This window comes from Argiope bruennichi, chromosome 6, assembly GCF_947563725.1.
Source record: "Argiope bruennichi chromosome 6, qqArgBrue1.1, whole genome shotgun sequence".
In the NCBI taxonomy this organism is placed as follows: Eukaryota; Metazoa; Arthropoda; class Arachnida; order Araneae; family Araneidae; genus Argiope; species Argiope bruennichi.
In genome coordinates, this window is record NC_079156.1 from 100,681,937 (window position 1) to 100,704,044 (window position 22,108).

The 22,108-nt window shown below is 29.5% G+C and overlaps 1 protein-coding gene across 1 annotated transcript in view; it reads left to right on the forward strand.

Annotated features, from left to right (window-relative positions):
* Positions 1-22,108, forward strand: part of LOC129972536 (large neutral amino acids transporter small subunit 2-like) — a 91,031-nt gene that overhangs the window by 12,162 nt on the left and 56,761 nt on the right. Inside the window, exon 2 of the mRNA XM_056086700.1 lies at positions 21,459-21,584. Coding sequence (XP_055942675.1) covers positions 21,459-21,584 — 126 coding nt within the window. The remainder of the gene's footprint in view (positions 1-21,458; positions 21,585-22,108) is intronic.

Consider the following 22,108-nt stretch of genomic DNA (forward strand, 5'->3'; position numbering starts at 1 on the left):
ATATTATTAAATAAAATGCAAGCATCTCTTCATAAAACTTTCATTTCACCCCTATTATGGTGAAATGAGATCAACCCTTCCTGACGCTTGCACAATAGTGGGAATTATTATTGAGAATAAGCAGAATAATTCAACTATCTTCAAGAAATTCTCAATTATCAAGTTTACCTGTTATATAAAGAATTATGCAGTTTTTATGTTCTCATATACGAAGCACAAAAATATTGTAATTGTCAAAAAATTAATATTCCAGATTTTGACAACAGTTTTCACATTTCGGACCTTCCAGAATAGAAAAACTCATTTTTGGCATTATTTTTATCTGTTAACCCAATTAAAACCATTTGAGCTAGATGAATGATATTCGGTTTAGGAACTTACGATCAAATTTGTAGATTTTTACCAAATTTTGAACGAAATCGATTCTCAAGAAGTCTGATTGTTCGGGTAAAAGTGATCTCGATAACTGAAAAGCACAACAGAGTTAGTTAGATGAAATCTGGTGCACAGGTTTAACATCTAAAATATAGATTCTTATCAAATTAAAACTGCCAACGTTTAACTGTCTGTCGGTCTATAATTTTCCAAGCATGTAAACACAACATTTCATAAAAGTGGCGATTTAAATCAATTAATATATGATTGTTGACTACGATTGTAATTCCTTGTTAAATTTTGGTGTCAATCAAATTTTGGTCTGCAAAAATGCGTCATTCTTGCTTTAGATTCAATAAAAATGTTTATACCAAAGATCTATATTTTGTAATTGTCATTCACCTCTGCCATGCAAGATATTCGAGATCGCTTTTACGCTTTAAAATTTTATGTGTTTTAATATTGTTTTAATACGGTCGTTTCAGTGTAGGTATCAGAACAAAATTTTTAACATAAGTGCCAAGTGCCCCACTTTTCCTCCCTCATAAAGCCACTAATTCACCAAAAATTCATTCCGAAGTGTGGAACTTGCCGATACAAGAATTTAAAAAAGGTATAAAAGTCATAGGGGTTTTAATTATTATTTTACTAAGTTCGTAATGACGAGTTTAACTTTTTGCATATAATAAAATCGATTTTTGATACCGAGAACTATAAATTGATGGAGTTATAGAATTGAAAACTCCAACATTTTGTGGATTTCGATATTAATTTATTTAAGCGTAATTATTCTGCTCTGGAAAATTGAACTTGCAACAATCCATATCGCAACACATTGCTTAATTTTGGGGGGAAATGTAGCATTCTGTGGATTCTTTTCTACTTAGTTGCATCTCAATGTTTTGGTTTTACTTCCTTTTGTAGAGACAAAAAATGCATACATTTTAAAGTCTCAAATGTCTTTAGGGTATTTATATTGTTCTATTTATAGTATATATTCTCAGGAAAAAACTAAGAAATGAATGAAAGAAAGAAATGATTGCAGTTATATTTAAATATAATTTTCCATTTATATAAGTATACAATTTAATACGCTACATGTCTGGCAAAATTCATTATCTAATATTCTTTCAGTTTTTATTAATTTTCTAATTAATACCAAAAGATTAATCTCTTGAAATATAAATTTACTTCGAATTTCGATTAGATTAATGATCTAATGTAAATTGTGCGAATGCGTAATTTTAAATCATTAAATTCTTATTTTGATTTAAATGCAAATTTAAGTATCAAATTTTCATATCCAATCACGAATTAAATATTCCATCGCAGGAAAAATGGCCGATGAATTCGTTGAAGAAGTATCTTCAGAGATAATGAATTAAATTCTTGTTTGTGAATAAGAAATGGATTCCAGGGTGCAAAGGCAGTGAAAAAGAATACGAAAATAAATAAGAATGAATTTAATTTAAAAAACAATTTAAAATTAGTTACGAGGTGCATTATGATGTATTTGATGTAGTGGAAATATATAAGTTAGTTTTATTTTACCACTAGCCGCCTTTGGCGACCAGCCGGTTCGCCAAACTTAATGCTCGTTAAAAATTTAATAATTAAATATTTTATGCAATTCCAACTTTAATAGATTCTTCAGCAAAATATTTTAAAACTTCAAAATTTGATAGTCATATAATTCACTCATAATATTATAAAGGCCTTCAGTCCTAACGTGATATGTATCTCTCTAATTTTCTGTTACCCCTCGTAGAATTTATGCTTTAAATTAATGTGTAAATGATTAATCTGCAATTAATATAATATTTTTTACTGAAACAAAGCATTTTTTTTAATAATATGATTACTGATAATAGAGTATATGAGCTTTTAAACTTTATGGGCACTAAAGAATATCTTTCTTAATTTATGTAATATCTCAAGAATTTGTCAACAAAATTTTCTCAGATTGATCATGAACAGATCGATTCATTAACAATGTTTCATTTTAAATGCATCAAACACTAAGAAAATAAAATGAATCGTTTAAAATAATCGGTCTAAAACAGGTTTAAAAAAACTACTTAAAAAACGATGTACTTAAAACTATAAGCATATACAAAATATATATATATAACTAACATAAATACAATTTAATTACAAAAGCATGCAACTAACCTAAAAATAATTTAAATCATTGAAAACAGGTTAAAAAAAACTACTTAAAAAACGATGTACTTAAAACTATAAGTATATACAAAAAATATATAACTAACATAAATACAATTTACTTACAAAAGCATGCAACTAACCTAAAAATAATTTAAATCATCCGTTGAAAGTGGTTGTCATGACAACAATCAGAACAATGCGCATGCGTGAATTTTCTTCGCCAGTTAGGTAACGCAAATGCGTGAATTTTTCTACGCCAGTTGGGGTGACGCTATGCAGATTATACATTTTTAATTTCCTTTATTCTGTGTTATTTTAATTCAAGAGTACTTCAGAATGATTCTGAAACATGGATTATTTACAATGTTTAATTTTAAATGCATAAAACATTAAGAAAATAAACAGAATTGTTTAAAATAATCCGCCGAAAAATTTTAACCCTAGCCTCATTACTGTTGGGAGAAAAGAGAAACTGAAGCCTTACTCATTTGGCGGTGGGGAAAATGGAAGTTTCTTTTGGGGGAAAGTTAGTTTTTAATTAATAATTAAAATTCTAATTAAAATTTCAATAAAAGGGACCCCAGGTGCATATTCCCGACCTCTAAGGTATACATGTACCAAATTTGATAGCTGTATGTCAAATGACCTGGCCTGTAGAGCGCCAACACACACACACACACACACGCACGCACACACACACACACACACACACACACACACACACACACACACACACACACACACACACACATTGAGCTTTATTATAAGTATAGATTACATCCAGAGAGTTTATACAAGTTAGGTTTTGCAAATAAGAACAAACCAGCTAGAGTCGTCTTTCTAAAACTTTCAAGGGAATCTCAGAGAACGACTTCCATGGTATTGGCGTGCTATAGTTAGAAATATGAGAATTTGGCATGTTTACTGAATCTATAACGTGATCCTTGGCGAATAATTTAGCGATTAATGCCTGGCATGTGATCGAAATTGAATTCCGTTACGTCCTTCCTAACCAATTAAAACAAGACTTTGACATAAAACTAAACTTAAAACTCGCAAAATCACGTATTAAATTTGATACATTTAAATCATTAGGTCTTTGGGTTATAACGGTTATATGTTTCTGAAAGTACACACCGGCAGATGGTCGACCTCTTGTTAGATATTTGTCTTAAAATTTGAAAAGTGTCTACTCTACATATATATGTTAAATATGTACAGCGAATTTTATTTTTCTAGCTCCCATCGTTTTGAAATTATCGTACCAACTTATTTTCGAACAGCCGAACTAACATACTTTGTTTGAATGGATTTTGCTCAAAATTTAATAGAAATCTTCAAATGTGCCTTTAAGCCCGTATACCAAATTTCAGCCTTCTAGCAAAAAGCGGTGTTGAATTACTTTATCACAGACGGACGGACAAATCTTTTCCAAAAATGTGTTTTTTGAACTTGGGAAGGTCTAAAATGTGGAGATTTGTCAAAATCTCGATTTCTTATTTTTTATTTATTTATTTATTTTTTTGACGGTTATTATACTTTCTCTATACTACGTATACGAAAAAATAGGAAAATTAAGTATAGTACCACAAAGATTGGATGACCAAAGCCCTCATTTATGAAAGAGAAAGTCCTTAATGATGCATCTGTGTCTTGGGGGGAGATGGGGGAGTTCATCATTGTCTTCCTTTCGTAGAAAGGGGAGGGATTTGTAGATTGAGCCACTGGAGTATTTCATGGTTCTCACGAAAATAAGATGATATAGCCACCATATTTCTATTCATGGAATACTAGTTTCTTCTGGAGTTCTTGGCAAATAATTAGCATAAAGTTTCCTGCTTTTAGCTAACAGAGAAGACCATTTTTTTATATTGTAATTCCAATTCATTCTATTAAATTTAATTGTTTGCAAGTCTTTACTACTATTATTTCACTTTTTCCATATTATTTCTGGTAGTGAAAAGTTTCGTGTATTATTATAATTGTTTTGCTAGAATTACGACAGTGGTTTACGCTAGTTTCTTTATATGATGTTTTGAAGTTGATTTTGAATATTAATATCGCATTTATTATTCCATGAACTAGATGCTCTGGCAGCAGCTGATATTATCAACTCTGGCTACATACTATTTTTGTTTTTAATTTTTATTTTGTTAATTCATTTTTGTTAAATACGTGACTTTTCAAAAAAAAAAGAAAATCTGAAAAAGATGTATAAAAATTTGAGGAAATTTGAAATTATAATATAATAGTTAAGTTAAATGGCTTTAATTTTTCTTTTATAATAAACAAGCAAGAATTTCATATTAACTTCACATTTATATTATTAACAGTGAAAAATCTCAATCTATAAAATTTTCCTTTTATAAATTCAATTGAAATTTTATACAGACATCTTCAGTCTGCTTATTACTAAGTTCGTAGTTCTATCAAGACTTCTTTATTATTTTATCTAACTCAAGATTTGTTTTAATGTGGAGTTCTGTTCAAAATCAATTACAAAAAAAAATCAAAATTATTCGATAAGTATATTGGGCTATTGCATATATTTAATCTCACGCGTTTTGATTATGAATAAAAATAAAATTTTTCCTCGTTTCAAATTTTTTTTTAATCTGAAAAAAGAATCTCTATTGTCTCTTAAATAAAATTTCTTTAAATATGTTTGAAACTGTTTTGTGAAAAGTCATCATGATGTTTTAAAATAAAAGATCCGTATATCATGCCGTTTGTTAAATTATTTGTTATATGCAAATCTTTTTAATTCCGTACTTTTTTAGATTTTTATAGCAATTTTATTCAAGAGACACTAGTTACATTATTTCTTCACCTTTTTGGCCTTCGTTTAAAAACAAATAGTTCGAAACAATAAATCACGATCCTTTCCAAAAGGAAGTGAAGTGACGTAAACTGCATTGTATCAAGATGCTCATTTAGTAGGTAGAGTTCGCTTTTTTTAAATCGAGTGAGGGGAGAGTGGAAAAAAGGATCGGACTGATTGATAGTAGAGAGATTCGTTTGGAAAGGTATGAAAGTAATAGCCCCTCTTAAATGGATGGACGAAAAGTTGGAATGTTGTGGTCTATCATCATTTCACTTGCTTTATCTTTCAGCACACATGTAAAGCGTTCAATTGCTTTTTTTTCATAAAATACATATTCGTTTTTTTTTTTTTTTCATAACTGTTAGAATTTCGTATTGCAGCAATTTTCATACAGTTTCCCAACGTTTTATATTAGAACTTTATTGAAGGGAGCTGAATATAATGTTTAGGGTAAAATCACATTTAAAAATTCTTTTATAAAGAGTGTTCCAAAATCAACGCAAAATTTGAATTTACCACCATTCGTGCCGTAAAGTGTTGGCAATCCTATTAAAAAAACCAATTTAATAGCTGATAGTTTAGGGTTAGTAAAAATGAATCGTTACATGATAGAACAATGTGTTTTCATTATTGACCAATATTTCAAAAAGAACGAAAATCTGGAGTCCACAGTTCAAAAAGTTGAGAATTGGCCCCCTTGATCGTGTGATTTAACACCACTGGATTTCTTTTTATGGGGTTATTTGAAGTCAAAGGTCTGTGCCACCAAACCCACAACCACTCATGCAATAAAGGAAGAAATTCAACTCTGTATCAACGAAATTCAGTCACATTTATGCAAAATGATCGTGGAATATTTCGACTAAAGTATGCGTATGTGTCAGCAAAGCCGTGGAGGCCATTTGTCCTATGTGCTATTCCATAAATAACCCTATCCTGTGTACTTTAAGATTCAATAAAAATATAACAATTTAAAGAAAAAGAAACTGTGTTTTTTATGTAATTCAAATCTTGCTTTAACACGTTGTTCTGTCATGTAACGTTCCATTTTTACAAACGCTAAGCTGTTGGCTATCAAATGATTTTTTTAAATAGGATTTCCAACACTTCTCTGCATGAATGGTGGCAAAATTAAATCTTGCGTTAATTCTGGATCCCTTTATATATATAATCATTTGAAATCTACCTTGTTTCTAATTTCACCAAAAATAAATTATGAATTCACATAGAATTTTTCAAAACTCCATAAACCTCTCAAAGATTGATTAAAAGATAAGGAAGTGAAACTGCCTTCATGTAAAGCCGGAATTTATCTCTTGATATGAACAAAAAGAAAGAAAAAATGTTCGTATTCGCTCAGTCCTCAATTCCATAAGGTTGTTCGTGCTTAGAATGATATAGAATGAATAACACAAGATACACCGACTTTATTTCCTTATTAGAGCTGGATTATCGAGAGCTGAATTTAGGCCATCTGAGGCGTCGGTTGATAACACTGATGTCTTATCTATTAAACCATTATTCCATTAACCTCTTAAGTTACCACAGTTAACCAGATACGATTTCTTGTCTTTCAGTGACAGGAATATTTGATGAAGCAGCAACAGTAGTGAACATTATTTAGGGTGACAGATATGAATTTTAATCATTTAGCTGCTTTCTGTTATTTAATACTTAGTATGTTGGTCATATTTCTTTCATACTAGCCAAACTAAGAAGCAAACTTTTCTTAAGAAGGTTTTCAGAGCCATGTTCAAGAATGCATATCGAAGATTGAAATATTTTGTTTTATTACTTTCACTAAATAGATTTCTAAAAAGAAAAGGCATTAGGGCAGAAACCAGCGGGAGTGGTATCTCCACGACGTTTTTCGCAAATTCTCGAATAAAGGTATCTCCTTCTTCTAGAATAAAGTTTTAAAGCTTTGATAAAATTACGAATGTCTTGCATAGCACTGGCAAAAAATATTGGCGAAATATTGATATTTGATGTGAATTCAGCATTGTTACCGAATTTACTGAGTGATCCTTGACAATTAATAATATTCGAAAACCGAATTTGCACTTAGCTACTTTTTTCCCAACACCTTAACCAAAGTTTGGCATAGTAAAATCCAGGTTTAAATTACAATTAAATACTCCCATTTTTGAGCTGTTAAGTTCAACCCGTCGTCGAAGTTTGGACGACGGGCTCAACAGACGATAAATCCCTGGACGATTTGGTTTCAAATTTGATAGGTATTCTATGCTTTAAATTTTAAATCAATGTGCCAAAGTTTATTCATTTTGTTGTTTTCGCTTAGTAATTGTTTTGTTAACTTATCTTTGGACAGCAGCAGAAGCAGATTTCCTCTGCATGGATTTTGTTCAGAATTTAAAAGAAATATTCGAATTTGATATAAATAAATACAATACAAAATAATATAATAAATAATAAATATAAAAATAAATAACATATTTAAAATTTAATAATTAAAAAATAAAATAATAAATTTGATCATCCGTCTAATCAAAGCGTTTCTCAGTTCATGTGTTTAAAAATATAATTAAAAAACAGTCAAACAGATTTCCTCTGAATGAAGTTCATTCAAAATTTGACGGAAATCTATAAATTTGATATAAATAAATAAAATAAAAAGTAAAGAAATAATTAAATATAAATAAATAAAATAAAAAGTAAAGAAATAATTAAATATAAATAAATAAAATAAAAAGTAAAAAATGATTGAATATAAATAAATAAAATAAAAAGTAAAAAAATGATTGAATATAAATAAATAAAATAAAAAGTAAAAAAATGATTGAATATAAATAAATAAAATAAAAAGTAAAAAAATGATTGAATATAAATAAATAAAATAAAAAGTAAAAAAATAATTGAATTAAATAAATAAAATAAAAAGTAAAAAAAAACAATTGAATATAAATAGATAAAATAAAAAGAAAAAAAAATTGAATATAAATAAATAAAATAAAAAGTAAAAAAATAATTGAATATAAATAAATAAAATAAAAAGTAAAAAAAAATAATTGAATATAAATAAATAAAATAAAAAGTAAAAAAATAATTAAAAATAATAAATTAATAAATATAAAAATAATAATATAAATAATAAATATAAAAATAAAGTGATAAAGTTTATAGATAAATAAATATAAAATAATATAAATATAATAAATAAAATGCAAAATAATAAAAATGATAAATTTGATCATGCGTCTAATGAAAACATTTCTCATTTCTCGTGTTCATGAATATAATTAAAAACTTGGAAAAGTTTAAAATGAGAAAATTCAACAAACCCTTTAGTTCAAACTTTTTGATTATTACAACTTTTTTTATATACTTCGTACAATATACTTCGTTCCCGAGAAAATAAAAAATACCGAATCCAAAGATTTTTCATCAGGTTATATTTCCCCTTTTTCCTCCATGAGTTCGAAAATAAATTTTTTTAAATTATTCGCTGTTCTTATGTTTATATGATATTCATGATATCCAGTTATAAGAATGGTATAAGAAAATAATTTGTGTTATTACTCTGTTGTGCACGAAGTTATAAAAAGAAAACCCTTTACCATAATAATAATAATAATAATAATAAATCCATTCTAAAATGTATGTCAATTTTAAATTTCCTTGAGACGAGACGAATCTACGGTTTTTGGAATTATGTATATCTCTCTGTTTCTTTAGCGTTTCATACGATTATTCAGCAATTCCATAAGTCCTGGTATGTATATATTACACTAAAAACCTTAAACTCTGCATATGTATAAAGGAAGTATATGTATGTTAAGTATGTATAAAGGAATACATTTGTCTATTCTGTATGCATATGAATTCGATAAATGAAATACAGCAGATTAGATAGATGAAGTTTAACATATGAATTAGATGAATTAGAATATGAATTCGGTAATCAGATTCGGTAATTTCTAACCATGCTAAGATAGGAAACCACGTTAAGAAGTAATTTTTTCAATAATATCACATTTTTTAATTCAATATTCTTAATTTCTGATAATCTTCTTCATAAAACCATTTGAATTTTGTTTCTAGGCTTATTTTTTATATTTGCTTAATACATTTTTAATGTTATATAACATGCTTAAATACAATTTTATTTAATTCTAAATTTTTGTCTAATTTTAAAAAAAATATTAAAAATTAAAATCCAATGCATATTTTTCGTTCAAATTTGATATAATTTTTCAGTATTCATCTGCCCATTAAATCCGTCAGAGCCAAACGTCCTTCCGCCATTATGGTTCGAAAATTTGGAAAGGGAATCGACCAGCTCATAAGCCTTCCTTGCTGTCTGCCCATGGTTCAAAATTACGAGATCCTTTATAAAATAGCTTTATTATTGTTTCCAAACGAGATGGCAAATCTAGATGCGCTACAAGACAGGACAGACAGTTTCCTTGTGTATGGTATATAGGCTTCAGGTGACGATTTTTTTAAAGATAAAAGCAATGTTTTAATATATCATATCCAGTTGCCATTGGCAAAAGTAAAACAAGCTTACTTGGCTAACTTGGCTGACTGTAAAGACCAAACTAATGACAATCGTGAAACATACGCAATTTATTCTTCACTTATTCCATTACACATTTAATATTAATTTTTTTCAACTACAGAGTAGGCTTTAATTTTTTCTATATATATATAGATTCTAAATACAAAATTTATTGTTTTGTATAAGTATACAAATAGAGGCCTTAAAAATACTTTTATTTATCAGTTCTGATGTAAACTCAATTTTATATTAGAGTTTGAGAAAGCTTTTACGTCATTTTTTTCTAAAATCATTATTAACTACGGATAGTTTGCTTTGAATATTACAAATCGCTTAGTTATCTGAAAGACATTTTTTCATTAGCTGAGTACAGAATATAACTAGTGAAAGGCTCTAAATTGGAATAAATATCTCGAAATATTTTTCGCGAACTTGTAAGGCTCAAATGTGAACGCAACAGGTGTTTGTTTCTTTTTAATATTGAACCGCCATATCTTCAAATGAATATTGAAATGATATTGCATTTTGTTTGTGAAAGATAACAACATAGATTAGTATGTAAACAGATTAGATCTTACTTTTAGATCTTAGTATAATGATGTATTTACTAACGTATTGAGCAGTTATTTTTTAAGAAATTTCTTTGGTACTACATTACTATTTGATGGAAAGATACTGATAATAATTTAACTCTTTTTGGAGCCTCATTGTAATAGAAAAAAAAACTTTTTGTAGAAAACGTAACAAAATTTGGTCTTCATTCTACTTTGGCAGTGATATTTCAATTTTTGTAAAAAAAATTATAAATAACAGTATAAATACAATTGTTATCAACAACTGTTGTATGCCAGGTCTACTCTATATCCATATTTGATAAAGTTATTTTACGAAAAACTACAATTTCTTTAACGAATTCCATTTTAGCATAAAGTTTAATGAACTGAAAAAGTCAAGTATAGTCAAACCTTTTTTTCTTGGATCTTTTTTTAATATACGATTTTATATTTGTGCGATTTTTATGCAGCATATATTGTTGGCATTATAACACTTTTTATGCGGCATATGTTGTTGGCATTATAACACGATTGTAATGTTTGTATCAGTGTACATATGTACACTAATGCAATGTGTATGGTATACAATGTATGTACATATCACATCAACTAATTCCACTATTCTAAAATAAAAGAAATAATATCTTTTAAAAATAAATCAACTCTTAATATCTTCAGGTGATGAAAGCGATTTTTGAACCAATTCATTGCAAGAAGATACGCATTTTGGATCACGACAAATAATATTGAATTATGCAAATTTTGAAAAAAATTCCGTTTTTAAATGAGAAATTAAATTAAAAAATGTTTCTATGTATCATTTAATTATTTTATTTGAAAAGCACTTTCTCATTATTTCTTGAATCTTCGACAGATTTTTGAGCCATTTTTATTCGATCTCTCGGCACCACAAATTTTAATTTAATTTTTTTTAAAAATATGGTGTATAAAATTATTTGTTAGTCATTCGTGAAGTTTCGGAATATATTTTTGTGCGCTTTCTTTTATGTGGTCCCCACCTATCCCACAGATATAGGCTTGATTGCATTCATAAAAAAAAATCTTTTAAATGTGCATTTTGTGACAGAATGCTCCGGATTAGAAGTTATTCTATCCTCAAAAGTAGCCAGATTATCGATGTTTCCTTTGTAAAGTACAACTTTCAGATAAAATAACCAAATATGGTTGTTGCGATATAAAATCCACATCAAATAAATCAATCATACATTTTAGATAAGCCCACAAACAAATATCACAGCGAATGAGATGCGTGTAACGCAATAATAAAGTCAAATTATGTATATTGAAAAAGTGCTGTTTGAACAACATCAAAAATTACACTATTTTGAGTGTACCGATTATAAACTCTTTCAATCATACCTATCATTGATGCGAAATTAAAATTTTCAATGAAAGTTCTGATTTACGAGTTAAATTTTTTTCAGCTGATTGATTTCATAGACCACGTGTGCAGTACTTTACGGCGATTGTTGGCAAAAATTGCTATTATTATTATTGTGTGTGTGCGCATGCATAAATTGAAATCAAGTCATTGGTATAGCAGATAGACCAAATACGGTTACGTTTTGCTGACTTTTTTTTGATTTCTCGTATATGTAGTAGAGAGAACGTATAATAATCCTCAGAAAATTCGAATTCGAAACTTTGACGAATCTCCACGTTTTATACCATCCTGAGTTCGAAAAACATATTTTTAGAAAATTCTTGCCTGTCTGTCTCTAATAAAGATAACTCAAAAATGCTTGGAGCTAGAGGGTTAAAATTTGGTATATTGTCTTCACAACAAATTTGCATATGTCTATCAAATTTTGAGCAAAATCTATTCAAAGGTCGTCCGCCTGTTCGAATATAAGTTGATACGATAACTAAAGAACGAAGAGAGCTAGATGAATGAAATTCGGTACGCAGATTTAACATCTACAGTGTAGGAACCTTTCAAATTTTGAGCCAAATCCAACCACGAGTTGACTGTCTGTCGGTCGGTACTTTCTGAAACACGTAAATGCTTTAATGGAAAACGGGAGTACCTTAAATGTATCAAATTTAGCATGGGATGTTGTGATGACAAGTGCAGTTTTGTGCCAAATTTTTATTTTATTCTGTTGGAGAGAAACATCTCCGAAACACAAATTCAATTTTTGGATGCTATCAACCGCGTGCCAGGGATTAATCGCTAAATATTTCGAAAAGATGGCACGACAGATTCAGTAAAATTGCTAAATTCAAGCCAAAAGTTAATATTTCGTCAGTTTTGTTCGCCAATGCCCTGAAAAGTGTTCTCTATCACGACGAATTTATTAGAGAATATGCGAAAAGGTTTTGGGGATACTGATTTATATTTGAATTTCAAACGTTTTACGTAATTTTATGGCATGATAAGACTTGTGTAGAAGTAAGTCAAACATCTTGAATCGAAACTTATTTTTTTCGCATTGTTTATATATCAAATTATTATTCTTGTTTAGAACTAAAATGCACCCTGATTTCTTGTTTATGTGACATTTCTATTACATGAAATCATGACAAATCTTACGTTGCAGCATATGATTTCTTTTAAATATACATAAAAAGAAATTAGGTGATTTGTATCAAGAAGTTAATGAATGAATTGCAATTGTTTATTCGATAAATGGTTTAAAATTACTACTCATTCAAAATAATAACTAAAAAAGGAAATCAAGAATTGCCTCAGCTGTCATACAGTTGGGTTTTTTTCTTGAAAACTGCAACATAAAACATTTTCATTAAAAATTTTGCAAGGATAACTTCCTGTCATTGTGAGAGATGAAACAAGAAAGTTTAAACCACTAACATTATAGTAATATAATTAGTCTTATTCTATTATAATTAGGCCTAAAATTATAGTATTATAATTAATATTTATATAGTCTTTTATATTGTAGTACTATAACGTTTCTAGGCTTAATTCTCTATCTTGATGGCATCAGGCATAACATTCTATGTTTAGTTATTTTTATGATACAGAATTTACAGTAAGAACAATGCCTTAAAACCACGATCAGATTAGTATAAGTCAGAGGGATCGGTCTTTCCAAAACTTTCTGGCATACTCTGTAATAAATTTGTCAGGACAGAGAACGCCTTACATGGCATTGGCGTACAATAGTTATGAACTATTAAGTTTTGGCCTGAATTTAACATTTTTACTGAACCTATAGGGTCATCCTTGGCGAGTTTACTGGCGATTAACTCTGATATAACGTTAATAGTATCCGTAAAACGAATTTTTTAAATCAATAGACACATATTTCTAAATCGATTGAAATACAAATTTGACACAAAACAGCACTTATAGTCACAAAATACTAAGCTTAAAATGATATAATTAAGTCATTATGTTTTTGAACTATCGTATTTACTTATTTATAAAAGTACAGACCGATATACATTCAACCCGTAGTTGAATTTGGCTTAAACTTTGACAGGTGTTTGCACTATAAATATTAAATATATGTCCCAAATTTTATCTATCTAAATCTCTTCGTTTTGTATTTATCGTGTTAACTTATATTCGAACAGACAGAGAGACAGACTTTCTTTGGACAGATTTTACTCAAAAATTGATAGAAATCTGCAGATTTTGTATAGAGACAGTAAACCAAATTTCAACCGTCTAGCTCGAAGAGGTTTTGAGTTATATTTGTCACAGACAGACGAACATTTTCCAAAAATGTCTTCGAACTCAGGGAGATCTAAAACAAGGAGATTCGTCAAAATCTCAATTTCTAATTTTTCTAATTACTATACCTTCTTTGTACTACATATACGAGAAAGTAAAAACATCGAGGCAGACACTAATTTGAAGTTAACTCCATGAACCCGGATAGCCTAAGAACTCCAATGGCTCAAAACCCCGGAGTATTTTTTCGTGCACAAAAACAGAATTAAATTTCTTTCCATATGCGCGACTGGTCCTAAAATTATTCTTGACCCTAAATTTCAGCTACGCGCCCAATCCAGGGCTTTGTCGAGCAGGGCGATTTGGGGCGATTCTGAGTCGATGTTAAATAAAGCAATTTTTTTAATCATGTCTTTAACAATGGCAAAAAATCATAATCGAAAGATATAGAGGAACAATCAAATTGGTGTGAATTACATTTTAACAAGAAAAAGTATTATATGCGTTTAAAATTAATTTTTAAAGCATTATTAAGATTTGGTGAAAAATAACAAGAAAATAAATTTAATATCACTAAAAAACTAATTTTTTCAAATTTTTTAAAGTGATGTAAAATGATTTTCATGTGAGGATATGTTCCTATGTTATTCGAGTAAACTTTTGAAATTTCGATAACTTTTTAAATATTAGGATATAACTAATGAGAGTTGCGAAAATTCCTTTTAGAGAGGCACGTATTTCTCAATAAGCAATTTCGTGTGAAATTTAATAATCAAATAACATTATATTCTATGATTTTTCCATCCCACAATTTACAGATAAGTTGCCATTTATGAACAATAACCACATTAATACATCAGCATCTAAAAATGTGCATTTGAGTTGCGTTACTCCATTGTGTAAATTTATTTGGGCTTCACACTTCATTTCGCACCTGAATATACAAACTCTTTTGAAAGTGCGAAGCTTTAAAAATATGTTTATTTTATAGAGATATTTGAATATTTTCTTTATTGTAACATTTCTTTATTTTTATTAGGAAATCAGCGGAAGTGTTTTAGCCATTGCCATTAGTCATTGCATTAGTCAATAGTGTCGTGTTCGTGTTCGTGTTCGTGTACGTATTGTGTATAGTTAAGAAAATCGAGAATACGTTTGGACCTCTTGCTTTTGGTTAATTTGGTCCAAACAATATTTGAATCTCTTGCTTTTGGCCAATTTGGTCCAAACAATATTTGAATCTCTTGCTTTTGGCCAATTTGGTCCAAACAATATTTGAATCTCTTGCTTTTGGCCAATTTGGTCCAAACAATATTTGAATCTCTTGCTTATGGCCAATTTGGTCCAAACAATATGTCGTGTTTTGTGTATCTTTGAAGTATGCATTTTGGGCTCTTTTTTGGCTGATTTGGCACAAGCTAATCATCACATTTCGTGCAGCTTTATAGATATTGGAATATATACATATATATTTTGGTCCATTTTCGGTTGATTTGCTTCACACAACTCATCGCATTTTGTGTAGTTGTGTAGTGAAGAGGATCATACATTTGTTTTTGGTCAATTGAATCCAAGCAATCTGTCGAGTTTTGAATAGTATAATGTAGTTTGCATTGGGCCGGTTTTGCCGATTTAATGCAAGAAAAGGTGTCGCGTTTTGTGTATCTTTGAAGTATGCATTTTGGGGTGTTTTGGGCTGGCTTTTTTTGGCTGATTTGGCGCAAGCTACTCGTCACATTTCGTGCAGATTTATAGATATTGGAATATATACATATATATTTTGGTCCATTTTCAGTTCATTTGCTTCAAACAGCTCATCGTATTTTGTGTAGTTATGTAGTGAAGAGGATCATACATTTGGTGTCTTGTTTTTGGTCAATTTAATCCAAGCAATCTGTCGAGTTTTGTATAATATAATGTAGTTTGCATTGGACCGGTTTTGTCGATTTAATGCAAGAAAAGGTGTTGCGTTTTATGAGTCTGGCTTCATAGTATAGTGGAGTATACATTTGGGCCTCTTTTTTTTTTTTGCTTGACTTGACTGAAATAGCTCATTGCGTTTTGTGTAGTTTTGTAACGTACTGAAGAAAATCGAGTATGCATTTGAGTTTTTTCCTGTTGGTCAGTTTGGTCTAAATAATATACCATGTCTTATGTAGGTTCAAAATAAAATAGAAAATATAATGGTCATTTTTCTTTTTTCCGAGTTGATGCAATCAATATGTGTGTATAGGTTTTGTGTGTATCTTCATATTATAGTGTAGTAAGCGTTCGGGATATTTTTCCTATTAGCCAATTTATTTCAAACAATATATCACAACTCGTCAGATATTTTTTCATTTCCAACAACATACTCCAAGCCAGTTAAAATCCAAACAAAATTACTCTAGTTATCCTGTTCTCAAGATAACATGGGCGAAGCGTTAGAACAAAGAGTGGTTTTGGGTTCTAGGGACCATGATCAGTAAAGAATTGAAGAAATTTTCCGAAGTCTTGTTATGAGAATCATTGCAATAGGTAGTCTTCTTATAGAGAATCGATCTGAAATAAATGGACTAAAGAGAGTAAAACCATCTGAGTATAAAAAAAGGCCGAAATGAATAAATATGGTGAATTTTAAGTAAACTAAATTTGCATTTTAAATATATTTTCCTTAAAAATTGAGAATTTCATTCCTTGTGACATAAGTTTGCAAAATATGTCTGTGATGTAATATAATTTTTTATGTCATTCTCTAGAGAATACACTAGACTAATTCCGCTCATAATTCTGAATTTTACAACCCGTTATTGTGTTGACAAGAAATTTCTACATTATTCATTTTAAAATGCTTTTAATAAATTTATTTGAACTTTTTATTAGATTCTAGTATATTCTCTAGACCAGGGGTCGGCAACCTGCGGCTCTTTTGATGTAAAGTTGCGGCTCTCTAGTTCCATAAGAAAAATTAACAATTTATTATCAAAAGCCTTAAAAAATAAGAAAATATATTTTTAAGTGCCTAATTTCTCAACAGCTTCTATTAACATAATCGTTAATTACAAATCGTTACGCTTAACATGACCTTAATGAGATAAATTTGAACTATTGTTTTGTTCTTAGAGATGAGACTCCTTGACTCTGTTTATCTTTCAGCCAATTGCATTTCATTTCTGTCTCACCCAAACAGCCACCGTCTAGAGTCTAGACAACATGTCTAAACTCTAGACGTGTTGACAGTCAGTTATCCTCAGATAATGCTGTCGAACTTAAATTGCATGTAAGTTAATTTAATCGCTTGCAGCATTTGCGTGTCTATTCGCTTGTTGTTTCAAGAAGAATACGATTTAGAAGCGAATTACCTTCTCAATTTACGCGTATAATATAATAAAATCAATAACAGAATTGGATTACATATCTGAGGATTGTGTTAGCAACATAAAGGACACAGCACAAGTTACCCTTTTCGTCGGGTATATGGCGTCTCAAGGTCCAAAAGAACAGTTGCTGGGATTGCTACCGCTCTCAGGGCAAACGCGTGGAGAAGATGCAGCATATACTGTGCAAACGCGCCTGGAAGACAATGGAATTGATATAAATAAAATCGTTTCTATAGCAGTTGAGGGGGCCAGAAATGTGACAGGAATACACAGAGGGGTAACATCAAATCCTCAGAAAAAAATAAACCACGAAATTCTAACGTTTCACTGCATAATTTATCAAGAAGCGCTTTGTGCCTAAACATTTCCGGGCGAAATTGTCGAGGTCACGAACTTGGTAATTAACATTATTAACAGCATCTTGGCAAAAGAACTCTACCATCGACAGTTTAAAGATTTCCTTGAAGAAATAGATAGCCAGTTTTCTGACCTACTTCTGCGCAATAAAGTGCGATGGCTTTGCTGAGGTAACGTATTGCAACATTTTGCTTTGTGCTTCAATAAAATAATATCCTTTCTCAAGGAAAAAAAAACAAAAAAACATTGAACATCCCGAACTGGAAGAACATAAATGGCTTCAAAAATTCAATTTCATGGTAGATACTACAATGAAACTAAATGAACTAAATCTGTCAATAATAAAGTGATGGCCTGGCCATTGGCAATGATTTCGCACTGGCAGCTGCCTATAACGATATGCCTGAAGGGGGGGGCTTTGTTGATTTAATAATCTTATTAATTATTATCATTGCCAAATAAATGTAGAGAGTGGCCATTACCATTCCACTGTTGTACCGAACGCACCCAAATTCCAATTTAGTTTTATTGTATTGTAATAGATGGCACCATGGCTTCTACTAATCCAATGTGCTAAGTCACATGACCATAAGTTTGAGTAAAACGCGAGCTGTTGGCATTCGCTCGAAAAAAAGAGAAGAGGGTTCTTCGTCTCCGGTAACGATGAGTTTTTAATAATCTTACGCCACGGCGGTAGTTAATTTTGCTATGTGCAGACATCTTGTTAGGCTTTTCCCTTTGGTGCCATTTAAGTATTTTAACCTCTAACTTTAATGTAATTAACCTGTCCTGTCTTAATTGCGAATGTCCTGATAATTTTATTTACTCTAAATAAGTTAACTGTTTTTCTTTAAACGTTACTTCTTTTCTTAATCAGCAAGTGCCCTAGAAACTGATCCAAATGGGATTGAATGGGTATTTTGTCTTACCCCGTCCTACATAAATAAACTTGTAAAATAAACTTTTAAGAATTAGAAAATATTAGGATAATGTTAACATTCGTCTAATATAGCTAACGTGACTTTCATTACGTTCACTTAGTCATTAGAGTATTCATAAACAATGAATGATGTTTGCCTAAATAATACTGTTTGCAAATGTGAATTTCGTTCAGTTTCAAATAATTTTAATATAGTTCACATCCATTTGCGAGTATCTCTAGCAACGAACAATATAAAATGTTAAAAACTGACTCTCTTAACTAGCAATGATTCACAGTACGACTGACAATGGGACATTGTGATATCGTATATAGGATTGGCTTGTATCTCTATATCAGTTTAAGTTGAGCGTTTATTTGAATACTTATTTCTGCCTAGAAGATATCTCGGGCTGATGTTGTCGAACGCGACTTCGAGGCGTTTGAACAATGATATCAACAACATTGATGAGCTGATGGGGACATAAGATAAACTACTGAAGAGCATTTGCAGCTGCATTCTCTGTCGCAGCAAAAAGTTGAAGATAAGATTTGTTCAAGAGTGGGAGGATTAATAGCCCCAAAAGATCAGCAACCTTCCAATGAAATAAAGATGTACTTGAAAGCGTAAGACATTTTTCATTGTATTTTGAGAAGTATCACCCTAATCAGGTAGTGATATTGTGTCTTCATTTAAATATTTTAAAGCATCTAAAGACAAATGTCTTTTGCTAGCTTTCCTGTAATAAAAAACATGAATTATAAATAATGAATTACATGACAATAACTATGTTCTACTTTACATGGATATCTATGAAAAAGATAGTAATATATATATATATATATAATATATATATCTTTTAACAAGCGTTTTGCTTTAAAAGTAAGAATCGTAACGAATTATGTTCGTTATAAGAGGTCCTATTGTGTACATAAACGTCATTAGACCTACGTATGCCCTTCATTTGCTCCTAAACAAATATTACGAATTCAACTATACTTTGTATACTTATTATTTAAGGTCATACAAACTAGACCATCTGGAATATGCAACAAAAATAACACAAGAATAATATAACTTTAACGAACATTTTGCATTAGTAATAAGAACCGTGAACGAATTATACTCTTTAATCGAGATTCGCCGTATACATAAGCAATTAGACTTATGTATGCCTCACATTTGTTCTTAAATAAATATTACGAATTCAATCTTACTTTGCATACTTATTATTTAAGGTCATACAAACTAGGCCATCTAGAATATACAACAAAAATAACACTATAACAATATAACTTTAACGAACGTTTTACATTAAGAGTAAGAATCGTGAACGAATTATGCTCATTAAACGAGGTCCCACTGTATACATAAGTCATTAGACCTATGTATATCCCAATATTTTCTCCTAAACAAATTGTGCGATTTGAACCACACTTTGCACACTTATTATTTATAGTAAGATAAACTAGGTCATCATAGAGTTACAACAACAATAATAGTATATTGTTAATTTTTCGAACTGCAAGAATTTTGCAGTTCGGAATTTTAAACTTATTATTTAAAGTAAGACACACTGGACCATCTAGGATTTGCTACAATAACAGAATGTATATTACCAATTTTTGAACGAATATTATTCATTTTTGGAAGTATCAAATTAAAAATTTCTCTAAATTTTGTCATTTTTCTGCAATAACTTTAAAGTGAATTATCCAATTAGAAATATTTTTTATAACAGCGTAAACTTTGAAATTTCACTTTTTCTATGATACCAGTTTCATACATGTGCAAATTTTTCTTTCCATTTTTCTTGAGTTTTTAAAGTATAATAACCAAATAGATGCAGATGTTTTTGAAATAAGGAGATTTATATGTATTCTTTTGTTAGTCAGCGATAAAACTATGAATTACTCTTCTTTTGTTTTGTAATATTTGTTTTATTTTTAAAAATATTTTGACACCTTTTTTTCTTCTTTGGTTTTTAAAATGCAAACTATATTTCTAATAATATTTTTTTTTTTGTTTAAGAATAAGAATGCAAACGATGAATTGCTGGTCATTATAAAAGCCAAAAGATTTGCAATGAAATATCGACACTTTATTTCTGTGAGATATTACAAAATTTCATTGGTGTATTCTCAAATTTTTGAGGCAAAAATCTGCATAATTTAAAATGCTCCGGAAACTTTTCAATTTAGAAATTATTCGTTGATTAATCTTTATTTTTATTTTAAGTTAAATCATTTTTATGTGTAAAAATAAAAACTTGTTTGCGCTTCTCTCTAATTAATCTTTTATTTATATTGAAATTCGGTTATATCAAGTAAAAGTAAGGTGTACTCTCAATTTTTTTGAGCCACTGTATATCAGCTAGTAATAATCAAATAAAAAAAATATGCAATATATTTTTACAACGTGTCTAAAAATGAAGGAAAAAAATAACTAAAATGATATTTTTATAAAACGTTTACTATTTTCATTAAACTGAAATAAACGATTAATATTTTTATTAAAATAAAAATGTGCTGAAATGTGAAATGGAACTATTTTATTGAAATAAAGAGAAAGTCTTCATGGAGTACACTGTCAAGAGTCCAATTTGCCATTTTTGTGGACCATATATTTGTTGATGATTTTACCACGGCCTTTTTATATGTTTCATTTTGTATTAAAATTAACTTTTCTCTTTGTAATTTATAGTTTCGTTTTCTTTTCAGGTCTTTTAACTTATATCAATTGCAGAAGCGTTCGATGGGCGATGCGGGTTCAAGATATGTTTACGGGTGCGAAACTTTTAGCGCTGGTTGCTATCATTATAGGAGGCTCCGTAAGGATCGGTCAAGGTATGTATGGTTTTTTAATGAAATGGTTTTAAACTCGCATGCTTTCTTCAGAATGCAATTTGATTCACAGAATGCGACATTCTGCTTATTAATCTATTTGGCAATGTTACTTTTATTGGTATTTGATATTACTCGATATCTTTACGATATTGTTTGATATTATAAATGTCATATAATGTAACAAAGATAGGGTAAGAATATTATTTGAAATTTTATGTCACTAGGTAAAGGGTTTTCAAAACTTTTAATTAGTTAAAAATGAATTGAAAATTAAGTTTTTTTTTTTCAATAAATCTTCAGCTTGTTATCGTACAAAAACAATTTTTGTTAACATATTATGATTGAAAAAATTTAGATTTTCAATGATGCCTATATCTAATAACTCACATATATTGCACAATATTGTACGATATTAAACAATATTTGCAGTATTGTATAATATTGCTGAATATAATATAATATCACTCAATATTGTATAATATTGTGAAAAAAGATGTGTTACCTGAGATTACCGAGAACGTTTC